At 32.8% G+C, this 13,028-nt stretch overlaps 2 protein-coding genes across 2 annotated transcripts; one reads left to right on the top strand and one right to left on the bottom strand.

Moving 5' to 3' along the window:
* The first annotated feature begins 306 nt into the window (after positions 1–306).
* On the top strand, positions 307–1,852 carry LOC103868964 (transmembrane emp24 domain-containing protein p24beta3). Its single transcript, XM_009147007.3, has 4 exons — positions 307–605; positions 924–1,110; positions 1,218–1,325; positions 1,519–1,852. Exons 1-4 carry the CDS (start codon positions 381–383, stop codon positions 1,650–1,652), a joined length of 654 nt encoding a protein of 217 aa, XP_009145255.1. The 5' UTR covers positions 307–380; the 3' UTR covers positions 1,653–1,852.
* A 251-nt stretch (positions 1,853–2,103) lies between these two features.
* LOC108871985 (putative F-box protein At1g46984) lies at positions 2,104–12,055 on the bottom strand. Its single transcript, XM_033291392.1, has 2 exons — positions 7,336–12,055; positions 2,104–7,272 (listed from the first exon to the last, which is right to left on the bottom strand). The coding sequence occupies exon 2, from the start codon at positions 3,378–3,380 to the stop codon at positions 2,220–2,222; it is 1,161 nt and encodes a 386-aa protein (XP_033147283.1). The 5' UTR covers positions 3,381–7,272; positions 7,336–12,055; the 3' UTR covers positions 2,104–2,219.
* Positions 12,056–13,028: the final 973 nt, after the last annotated feature.

Here is a 13,028-nt window from a genome sequence, read left to right as displayed (position 1 = left end):
TTTTTATAAAAAAGTTCAAATTTAAAAATATATAATTAAAAATTCTAAAAAAAATTTGTTTTTCTTTATTTTTTTATATATCTATATTCATTTTTCTTCTTGTGATCTATTTTTGTGAAACTTGAAAATAGTTTATGTAGGAGAATTGTCCCTTCAAATATCAAGGTAAGCCCATCATAAAGTCTAATGTTTAAAGACCAGAGGCAAATCAGTTGACCGCTCCCAAACGTCACCGTTTCATCATTAACCCGGTTTGGTTTCTGGTTTACTCAACTAAACGCAATTAAATCGTCTCGTCTTCTTCCACGCCACGCCCTACGCATTTTTTATCGAGAAACAAACGGAAAATTTTGATCCAAAGGAGAGAGTAAAAGATCTAGATGGAGAGAAGACAAGCGCGGAGCTCGAAGATCCATGTCTTTGTATTGGTCTGTCTGATACTGTTTAGCTCGATCGAGCGAATCTCATCGCTCTCGGTTACTGTTAGCGACGATGAATGCGTACAAGAGTATGTCCTCTACGAAGGAGATAACGTCTCCGGAAACTTCGTCGTCGTCGACCATGATATCTTCTGGGGATCTGATCATCCCGGTTTGGATTTCACGGTGAGACATCTTTTCGATTCTCCCGGTTTAGATCAGATCATCCCGGTTTAGATGTATTTCCTTTCGATGTTGTGAATGTTTGGTTGATATGTTATTAGTTATTACCATGAAATTTTCAGACTGATTGTGTCTGAATTTCGATCGATTTTGGTTTATTCTGTCTGATTTCGGATCTGAATTTCGAGATAAAGTTCGACTGGAATCAAAATTGTATAATTTGTATTGAAATTTGTAGGCTTTATATCGAAATTTGTAGAATTTTTCGATAATTGATTGACTTGGATAAAGTGTGTTTAATGGTTTGGATTGTTGATATAGGTGACGTCACCTGCTGGGAACATAGTACATACGTTGAAGGGAACATCAGGAGATAAGTTTGAGTTCAAGGCACCAAGAAGTGGAATGTACAAGTTTTGTTTCCACAACCCTTACTCTACTCCTGAAACTGTCTCCTTCTACATTCACGTTGGTCATATCCCCAACGAGCATGACTTAGCTAAAGACGGTTTGTTTCAGTTCATCCTCCTTATATTGAGCATTGAGTTGGGACTGTTTTGTGTTTTCTTGTTGTTGATGCTGTGTTTCTCTCCTGTTTGCTTGAATGCTTCTCAGAGCATTTGGACCCGGTGAATGTTAAGATAGCTGAGCTGAGAGAGGCTTTGGAGTCTGTTGTTTCTGAGCAAAAGTATTTGAAAGCACGTGATACCCGTCACCGTCATAGTGAGTCTTTCTCCATTCATCTTTTACATTTTTACAAAAAAAAATCAACTTTATTCCCGCGATATGAAGAACGTTTTCAGATGCAGAATAACTTTAGAGCCTATGTTTGACCCCAAAAGATACAACCTTTACGATCTGACATTACTTTTCGTGATGGATTTTGTTTTTTTTTTTTTGGATTTCTTTGGTGCAGCAAATGAGAGCACGAGAAAGCGAGTGATATTCTACACAGTAGGAGAGTATATATTCCTAGCAGCAGCAAGTGGTCTTCAGGTTCTCTACATCCGCAAGCTCTTCAGCAAGTCGGTTGCATACAACAGAGTTTGAACATATAATTTCAAGGTTTTATCTCCTTTTTTATTGTCTTGGAATCGGTAAACACAATCATAAACAAGTGTTAGTTAATTAAGACCCTAATAGCTAAAAGACCTCCTTTATTTTGTTTCCAGTGTCTACAATCTTTATTGGCTTAAGTTTACTTATGTTTTAACATGAAGAAACTTGATAAGCTTACTATATTCTTGCTTCTTCTCTCTGCTATGATCATTGTTGGCTTGTTTAAAGCATTCACGCTCGCCATAACACGCTTTAGCAAGCAAATTAAACCAAAGAAATAGCAGTAAAATTACTATTGTGAAATTTCCTATGAAAAATTTATCATCTTTTTCTATGTAGTGATTAGTAGTGATACATAAGTGTATAATTTTTTTTTATAAAAAACAAAACATGAGTCGAGTCAGATTGAAAGAGAGTCAAATTAGAAAAAGAAATTCAGATAAATTCAAGACAATATCCATAAGCAACAACCAAGACGGAGAAACATTCATTGAACTATTATACAAATCAGAAATGATCAAACACTTAGAACCAAACCCGGGATTAGACCCAAAGTTATTACAGAATCATAACATTTTCAACATAGCTTGTAACACTTAAATGTTGTATAACACGATCTTTACCCAGCAATACCTTATCATCAATTCCTTTAATTTCAACTCTTCTGACACACTTGCTATCCAGGTTGTAAAAGAAAACATGGAATGGATTTTTCCAACGACTTAGGACCCAAGCAATTTCACCTGTATCAGTAGCCCATGTTGACTTTACTTCCTCAAAATCTGTATTTGGGGAATCAAAGCTATGCTTGGACCATTTCTCTTTCTGGGTATCGTCTAGAACCCATAACTCACCATGACTACCACTATACACCACCACAGCACATAGCTTTCCCTTGAAATTCACCAAAGCCGAAATGTAAGTTAAGTTAGAGCCCTCCGGCATATTTATCAGTCTAAATTCTTCAGACCCAACATCAAAGGATGCTATCAAACAAGTCTTGTCCGACCGAGCTATGTAATACAAAATCCCGTTGATGCATATCCCATCTCTCTCACGTTCAGGATAATGCGGAAACAAACATATGATCTTTCTCCAGGATAGTCTTCCCTTCCCTTTCGTCAGAACTTGATGCTCCTTGGAATTAACTTGTTTTCTGTAGTTTGTCACGGTCATGCACAGAACCTTGAACTGTTTTTTGATGGGATCATACCCAAAAAAGGTTCTCAAATCAGAATTCTTCGCTTTAACTTTGGGTAAAGTTAGGTGTTGACCCGTGGAAGGGTTACATATCACAGGAACCCTTTCGTACTTTCCCATTATTTTTGGTCGATCGATAAGACACGTAAATCCCTGGACAGATAGACAACTTTCGGGTCCCGAACCTCCATTTAATCTCATATGATAATCTGCTTCTACAACACTTAACTCTTCATCAAGATGTTGAGGCTGAGGAGCTGTACAGAAATGCCACTTACCGCTACATTTAAAGGTGAGCAAAATACGCGGCTGCGCTGATGAAATGGTTAGAAAAGAATCTGTGAAAGCTGGAGTAAGAAGTAAGGATTTCCATTCCTTCAAGACGCGGCGGCAAGTTGCGATGGATTTCGCAGGTACTCTTGAGAGTATCTCGATGATGAGTTCATTAGGAATAGTCTCTATGGACAGTTCGGTGTCGAGACTGACGATTTTAAGGCGGCTATTCCCCGGACCGTCCATAGAAGATTTTTTTGCACTATTGCTTGCTTTGGAAATGCTTCTGTTCTTTTCACTTTTCTTTTATAAATTGAATTGGGGTTGTAATAACATTGCGCTCTTTATAGGCATACCATAAATATTTTTTAAAATATTGGTAATTTTTTTTTATATTCTTATGGAGAAATGTCTAAAATAATCTGTAATATATTTTTTCACTAAAAACCAATTTTTATTTAGTGAAATATTTATCAAAATTTATTGGTCAAACTGTTTTTAATTTAGGACCAACCAATTTTTCGTCGGTACGTAATTAATGACAAAATTTTGACCAAAATTTTGTTCAAAATGGTTTAGTGAACTAAAATTAGTTTGTTTTCGATAAAATCATCTAAATGACTAAAACAGTCTTAAGTACATTTATTACCTAGATTGCATGGAAACGGAAACGGATACGTTGAAACAAAACATTTCGAAACGTAGAAACGTAATTTTTGATTTTTTATGCTTTGAAAACATTTTAGAAACGTCTATAAATATATATATATATAAATATATATATATAACTGATTAATATTTTCATTCATTTTATTATGTTTACTATATCTTAGAATACAAATAAACAAATATCCATTCTATTTAATCGTACGAAAAAAATAAGTCATTATTAAACATCAAAATCATATAATAAATTCAAAATAACAAAAGCCCAGTACTTAAATATTAAATAGTTTAACTAAAATAAAAATCATAACAACAAATCATAACTAATTGAAAAGTTTTAGCGTTTCCAGAACAGAAACACGAGTTTCCAAAATAGAAACGCAAGTTTCACTAAGTTTTCAAACTGAGATTTTTAAGAAACGAGTTTCCAATGCGTTTCCACGAGTTTCCGAAAGATTTCGATTCCGAAACGTTTCCGAAACGTGAAACGTACCTTCAACCGAGTTTCCATGCAACATAGTTTATTACCAAAAATATTAAATAATGCTTATTTATTAAAGAGGATAAGATTTATCCTATTAACCTTGTCTTATTCTCTTAGCCGTTTAAATAATTGAGTATACTTTTCTTTTTTTCTTAGATATAGTAACATCTCTTGTAAAATATGAGATATATAATATAGAAAGAGCAATAAGTGTTTTACAAATGAGAGGTGGGCACGGGTCAAATATTCGGGTTTTGAGATATTTGTGATCCGAATTGTTTTGTCCAAATAATCAGTTATCCGATTCGATCTGTAGTTATCCGAATATTCGGTGTTCAAGATATCCAAATTTTTTTTATATTTTTAAACGAATATCTTATTCGATATGTACAAATAAAATAAAATTTAAAAATAAATTTAAATTCAAAGATAATATAAAATAATAATATTTTGGTACAAATATAAAATTATTTTCTTTTTAAAATTCTAATAACTAATATAATAAATAAAAATATTATAAAACTTACCTAAAATAAAAAGTTAATTTGATTTGTTTCTTTTGAATATTTCATATTAATATTTGTTTAGTTTTGTAAGGTTACGGATATCCGAATTTTCAGTTTGAAACAAAACAGATAACAAATCAAATTAAAACTTACTGATATTTTTCCCAGCCCTATGATAAAGTCTCTTTGTCGTTGATATTTCTCCTACCACACATAAAATAATATATATTAATAACATGTCAAATATAAATACAATATATATTTCATAAATGTATCTTTCATATAAGTTTTAACATGTTATCATGACGAGCGTTCTTATCATGTACGAGCTGAGATTTAATTTATGTTTCAATATATTTTACTTTATTTAATTTTATTTCAGAGTGATAGCTTTACTTTCTACGTTTATTATTTGTGTTGCCTTTCCTGATTTCTCATTATAATAGACAATGTCTTCGCGATTAAAAGATCACATAGTAGGCTTTGTCTCCATGAATATGAAATGATCAACATGTTAAACTTTGTCTCCTCGGATCGTATAGGAAGGCTTTGAATTCATAAATATAAAATAGTCAATATGGTGTACTATGCACTCAAATTATGATTTTATTATATTTTTATATTACTATTTTATTAATCCAGTTATAATGTAGAATTTAACAAAGCTCGAAATAACTGTCGCTGATATTACTGGGAATAATTATATGACATGGTCTGTCAGTGTAAAAATGGACCTAAGAGGAAAGGAACTTTTAGAAACCATCAATAAATTGAAAACTATGTCGTATGAGAAAAAGGAAAAAGACATGATGTTTTTAAGAAACTACATACATGATGGTTTAAACGATAAATATATTAAGAAAGAAGATCATGTAGATATTTTGGCAATGTTCAAAAGAGAGGTTTGATTACAAGAGATATGTGAACTTATACCGAAATCCAAACACGAGTCGATCCAATTTTTGTTCCAGGACTACAAAAGTATTAGTGGATATAATTTTGGGATGTTCGGAATTACATCAAGGAAAATGTTACGTGGAAAGAAGATAAGTGATGATGCTATGATAGAGATAAATCTCTTCATGTTCGATCGTGAAAATGTAGTCATGCAGCAAATACAAGGCGAATGGATATACCTAGTACTTGGAGTTGATGTAAGTTTTCCTTGTCGCGGAGCAATCAAGTTGTAACATTGAATCATCATGCTAGTCCTAATGAATCTGATTTGTTCTCTGAAGTGAATGTTGCATCATTTAGTTATAATAATTAGGAGGTATGAGGACATGGACACGGTAAAAACCGCTATCATGGTTGTGGAAAAGGGCGACAACGAAGATTTTATCCTTATGATGAAAGAACTACTGCGAACTTCATCGAAAATAAAAAAAAGTCGGGATGTTAGAAAGAAATCTTGAAATGTTTGCGACAAATGCGACATAAAAGGACATTGTGTACATATTTGTCGTATGCCAAAAAATTTATCATATTTGTATCAAAAATTACAAAAGAAAAAAAAAACGAAAAGGAAGTGAAACAAATTTCATCTCTAATGAACTAGACCATATTTCATGGCTTGATTTTTTGGTTGATCCATAGAGCATCGATGAATAATAAAATTGATGGCTTCTTTGTAAGCTATGAGTTGTTTTCACTGGAAAGGCTTCTTTGTTGTTTTTTTTTTTTTACTTTTTTGGTCTCTCTAGCTGGGTTTCCACATATTTTAGAAATCATCTTTTCACTCTTAAAACTTGCTTATTGCGTTGGAGCTCTACCTGGTGGTAACAATAAGCGGGCTAGTAATAAAGACTTATACACGTATGTTTCAGTGCATAAAAATGACAGTAATAAATCAGTCACAAGTAGTGAAATAACTTCCCAAGTAAAGTCATGTGGGTCAAAACATAATAGAAATAAACAAGTAAAAAATAAACATATGTAAGATGATATAATAAAGAGCTCCTCTATAGAAATGGCAAAAAAGTTGTCCAGTCCCGTCCCGGACCGCAGCGAGAATGGCTTCAAGCGAATCATGGAGGGTCAGACCTGCACGGGCCGGTCTCCGAAATGGCTGCCCAAACCCGCCTGCTATATGTATGGGCCTTTGCGGGTCAGCCCACTGGACGTCTGATCTTCCATTGCCTGCACCATCTAAACTTCATGATCAGTACGCTTTGTAGATGCAAATTTGAATTAGAATCTAAATGGCTTTGTTTACAATCGTAGTTTTAAGTAGTTTCTTGTTGTTCTTTAGTTAAATGGTGCAGAACTTTTTAGTTTGTTGTTTGCAAAGCAATGTAACTAAACATCAAGCTAACCGGGACAAAGACAATTGCAACTAAACATCAGTCTAGCTAGCCTGAAATATGAAGAATTGTGTACACGTTCAGTGAAGAGGAGAAGAAGATGAACATGCATGCAGCGAAGGAGAATCTCCAGTAGTTGATCGAAGAGAAGCTCCGGTGGTGGATCGAAGAGAAACAACCTAAAAAAATAGTTAGATCCAAAAATTTATTATAAACACAAAATATGTTCAATCTTTCAATACCTGTGACATGCATGTAGGAAGAAGAGTCTGGAAGCACCATCGCTGAAGAACCCATCGTCGGAGCTCCATCAGTTTCTTCGGTGAAAAGTGAGCTCGCACAGTTCTCGAAGAATCAAAGACGCATGGGAGACCGGAAGAATCATCGAACACCAAACCGCCATCACCGGAGCTCCATAGCTTGTCGGTGAAGATCAAAACTAGATCGCCAGCCTCGCAGTCTCTCTCGTTTTTTTCTATTTTCAGTTGAAAAATCAACAAAAAAAGCCTAAGGTTAGGCGGGTTTTCACTATCATGCGGTCCACTGGTGGCCCATCGCACCGAAGGCCTAATACCGAAAGAACCCATCCCGCGAGGCTTTCTCTTTTTGGGCTTACTAAACCCCGCCCCGATCCTGCCCCGTAGCACTCCTTTATGGAAAAGGCATGTGGTCCAGGTCCAAAATTGCCATCTCTACTCCTGTAGGGTGGCTTTAGCCCTTGGCATCTGCAACGCCTCCCTCCGGGAGTAATCTGGAAAATGTGATTATTTTGTTAAGGGAACAAGAAAGTAATGAATAATCAAGTGAACTCTCAGTGTTATTTTTTCAAAAGGATATAGCTTCGCCTTCCGGAGATTAGGAGCGTCAAAGACTTTGCAGACTCGTTGCTCTCCTTTGCCCTTCCTGAAACTGAGACTGATCGTGACTGCGTGAGCAAGAACATGACCACCTGCTGGCTTCTTTGGATCTGATATGAACATTAATTCCACCCCCTGGATCCTATATCACTTCAATTATCATATCAAAAGATGATCCCCTTATCGGGTTAGTGCAACCAATAAAAGAATCCTTCCCTTCTAGAGTAAAGCAAACCTTGGTTGGTCATGTAGACAGCAACATTGAATTCCTCTGCAATTTTGATTATCCTTGAGAGCGTCTGAGCTAGTTTTTGCTGCAACACAGAAACTAACCTTCTTGAGAAAAGCAGAGAAGCTTTCCACCTTTTTAGCACAGCTATATCTTGTTAATGCTTTATGTTACGTAATGTAACCTGGCGATCAGCAAGTTCCCATCTTCTAGTGAAATCCACTCGGAATAAAGCAATGATCGAGTCAACAATCTGGAAAGCAATGGTAAGCTCAGCTTATATTCATGTTATGTTTTTGTCGATTGGAAACTCACGAGGAAATAATCAGACATGCTTTCTTGTTTACCAAGAAGCAAGTTGTACTGATGCTTACAGGTGTAAGCACGAGCATAAATGATCTGTTAATATCATAAATTATGAATCTCAGTTTTAGCCTTAAAAGTTTCACGTTAAAGAACAATGAGTCTAATCTTCCCACAATCGAAGCTTTCAGGATCTTTGACTGATCTCGGCTACATACGTCCCCTTCCTACTGAAGTCACTCCTCGAATCGACGAGTATATTTTTGTTTTTGTTTTTTTTTGCAGATTTTTGCCAACCGGCTCTCATACCAGTTAATGTGTTTTTGAAACTCATATCCAACTCTTCCTAGGCTGATTATTATAAAGTTCGCATGGATTTGTTCTTGGACTCAAAGACGTCATACTATGAGACTTTGTTTGTATATATATTCACAGCCCATATGTGGTTGTGCTTCATTTTTTGTGATTATATTAAAAACGAATTACAGAAGCTCTCTGTTGTAAAGGTACATGTGGAATGCGGTTGCCTAGATACAGACAGAATAGGCTCGATTGAAAGGCCACATGTACACTCAAACGAATCTCTCATATATCAAAAGAAGTGGATTACAAAAGAACCATTTTTATATATGTTCTTTTTGTATTTCTTAAACTTTATACACACTTTATTTATCATATGACTTCTATTATATACCATCGTCGCCTTTGCAATAATTTTTTCAAAAAAAAGTTACATGAACTAACAACCAATACGTACACTCAGAGCATGATAATGTATATTGTGACGAATTTGCCAGGAGTGTTCGGAGCACACATTCTATATATGTACATTTTCCACAGTTTCAGAATACTGTAGATCATGAAATCAAATAAAAGAGAAACTTGCATTTTATGGGTGTGAATCTATAAAAGGGATGTTTCCTCCTTAGTAGACACTAAATTATTTTAATAAAAAAAGAGAACAGAAGGGGACCATTTGCATGTTGCATATCCTATAACACATAGACTCAGTCCCACTTGCAAATTCACTAACCCCACTACGACCCACCAAACGTCTCCGTTTTAGTAAACTCCATGCTCTGCGTACGTACAAGTTACAAAGACACCGATATGTATAATGTATCCATGGTCCTAGCTAGCTACAGCTCTTAGGGTACGCATACCGGAGCCATCATCATCAATTTATCATAGACATCGATATATCATGATGATCATCATCACAGTATCTCAATTTCTCTCTCCTTCAGTTTATGTAGCAGTGGCAGTAATGTGGGTGATACGTTGGTAAAGCTGGAAAGCAACATTTGGATCCACTCTCTGTTGGTTCAAGCATGCTTCTTTTTTTTTAACTCTTCCCATGTAGTCTCTCTACATATATATATATATATAAATTTATCACAAATTGCAACATATTTGTAATTGCATATATACATGAACCGACGAAAAGTTGTACTACAGTACAGTGAAACCTCTATAAATTAATAATGTTGGGACTACACCAAAACTATATTTTTTTATTAATTTATAAAAATATTAATTTATCGATATACTAGTTGAACCAAAAACTCAATTTGGGACTATAAAATTGTATTATTTTATAGAGATTTTTAGTATATATTAATTTATAGAGTATTAATTTAAAGAGGTTATACAGTATTTTGTAATGATTAAATAAGAATATCATATATTAATTTGTGATCATTAGCCACTAAATAACACAATAATTCTATAATTATTTGTTCTACATGTATGCTTTTTTTTTATTTATAAATTTGCGATCAATACAAAATTGGTAGCAGTCATCAGTAGTAAAAATTATATTTTGCCATCTTCTACATTGATTTAAAAATTATAATTTGCTACATATTTTGAACACTGAATTTTTTTATGGATTTATAGGATATGTTTCCATATAAGCTATGAAGCAATATCCCAAAACTATGACAATTTGGTTTAAAAAAGGTTCCTTTAAATTTTGAAAAGATTGCATGCAAGCGCGCGACAAGCCTTAATAAAAGTTCAAGAATATTTCTTAAATGCTTTGTGGTATTTTTAATAAACAAATGTGGTAGTTTTGAGCCGAAAAATTGATCTTGCTGCATAAATAGTTAGCATCAACAACAATTTCGTAGTTTCTAGAAACCATAAACTTGTAGAGTAGTTTATGAATAACATTGGGTCTGTAACCAATATAAAGTCGTTGCAAATGGGTAATTAATGCAAATCTGTCGGATCTGAGATAATATATTTTGTAAAATGTTTTTGATATTATTTTTTTTTTTGACAACAATGTTTTTGATATTATAATTTAAAGAAAACAACAATTACAACCGTAGAACGGCCTGTAGAAATTTTTAAAATATTTTTGTTAGGTTAAAATTTGATTAAGTGTTGGAACAACATTGGTGATAATAGATGTGATTATACAATGTTAACACTAAATAATGCTAACTTTCTTAAACGCATCTAATCAGTTGGTTTGTGAATTTGCTAATTTTTTAGAACAACTTATTCTTCAACAATTTTAAAAGAATAATTAAAGAGAAACTCTTTATGATATTTTTTTTAAAGTTTTTGTCATAAAATAGCTTTCAGTCAAGAAAATGGCCAAAATAGGTTTTCTTAAAGGGTAAACCTAAAAAGAATTATTTGAGAGAATTGTCCATAATTAAATTTTGAGATTTCATTGTTATTGGTTTGTGAATTTTCTGAATATAATCGATTGTTATTGGGATGAGAACTTTTAAATTCTATTCAAAATCTTTTGTTATTATAAAGTTTTAGTTTTCATTGATTTTAAGATTCGATTAAAATATATTGTTATTAGAATGTAAATTTTCTTTGTTTTTACCCATAAAACTCAACATTAAAAATATCATCTATACCCATAAATGTTTTGAAATCTATGTAATAAAATACATTTACATAAAAAAATATTTTTATTTTATTATTTATATATTTATAAAATAATACAATAACGACTTTAACATAATACATATACAACTAAAAAAATAGAAAAAATATTAATTTTTTAAAATAATTTTAAAAAGTATTTTCAAAAGTATCTTAAAAAAAAGAATTTTGAATCGATTTTTTTAGTAAAAAAGTTCAAATTTAAAAACATATATTTCAAAATTATAAAAAAATATATTTTATTTTATTATTTATATATTTATAAAATAAGGCGTATAATGGTCTTTTGCATCTTTAATGAAACTTTTTGATTATTTTTTTCTTTGAAAATTTTTTTGTGATAAAAATTTAAAAATGACTATTTAAAAGAATTTTCCTAATTAAAATGATCTTCTTTCCCTTTTTTCTACCACCATTAATTTCTTATTTTAAAAATTAATAACAATCAATAGAATTCTATAGACAAGTAATGAAAGTCTATGTAAAATCCTACTATATAAAAGAGACTAAATTCAAGGTTTTTGGGACTATCCACCTCAGCCAAAATATTTTCATCCAAAAAGAATTAGAAATAAATGTTATTTAGAAGATAATTAACTAACATATGACTTTTGATATTTCTAAAAATTTTAAATTTGTAACTGCTAATTTATTAATAGAATCATATATCTATATTGAATTATGTTCTATTTTTAATTGTTAGACTTCAAAGGTAAATAAATTATTAATTTATAATATATAGTTTATAACTTTATATTGTAGTTATAAATAAAGAGAAAATAACCGGGAAGAGTGAAGAAGCTCATGTAAAATTAAGTAATTAAAAAGGTAAAATGGTGAGTATGATGAGGTGAATCTAAGAAAATTTATTGTACAAATTATGGTGCTTTCTTCGTCCACTATAATGATTTAAAATAAAATATATATTCACATAAATAAGTCAATATTTGTTGTTTTTTTTTGGGTAAGATGTTAAGATTATCATTTTCTGAAAGGTTACACTGTTGTTTTTAAACAACTTATTACAACAAAGAAACAAAAACAACCAACAACAACTCAAGGTAAAAAAAAACTTAAGGAAGTCTTATACAAGAAAGATAAAAAGAAGTAGAAAAGAGGAAAAAGAAGAACTTGCCGGGTAAGAGAGGAGACGGTCACGCATCATACGGTCGAGAGAGGCAAGGATGACTGATGAAGGTGAGGAGACAGCTGTGAACACACGAGCATTACGCTCTTTCCACAGCATGTAGATGGCTGATTGAAAGTAGAGCTTGATGACTGGAGTAGCATGCGCATCTGCGTTGACGCGAGGTTGATTGATCCAGGCTGCAACAAAGTGTAGATCAGCCGGAGGAGAAATCCAAACTTCAGCAGCAAAAGGCTCCCATATCAAGCGAGAGAAAAAGCACTCAAAGAAGAGATGATGGTGAATCTCTATTTCCAGATTACAAAAGACGCACGTTCCTGAGATATTTAACCCCCAACGCAACAAGCAATCCTTGGTTGACAGTCTTCTCCGCAAAGCCAGCCATGATATAAACGCATTACGTGGAATATGTTCCTTGAACCAAATAGTCTTGTGCCAATATTTGTTGTTGATAGTGTTTATATTCTTTTCTGACATTAGTATCCA

Source organism: Brassica rapa, chromosome A05, assembly GCF_000309985.2.
Source record: "Brassica rapa cultivar Chiifu-401-42 chromosome A05, CAAS_Brap_v3.01, whole genome shotgun sequence".
Lineage (NCBI taxonomy): Eukaryota > Viridiplantae > Streptophyta > Magnoliopsida > Brassicales > Brassicaceae > Brassica > Brassica rapa.
The sequence above is the reverse complement of the archived record's forward strand: the minus strand, read 5'-3'. Positions and strand labels throughout refer to the sequence as shown.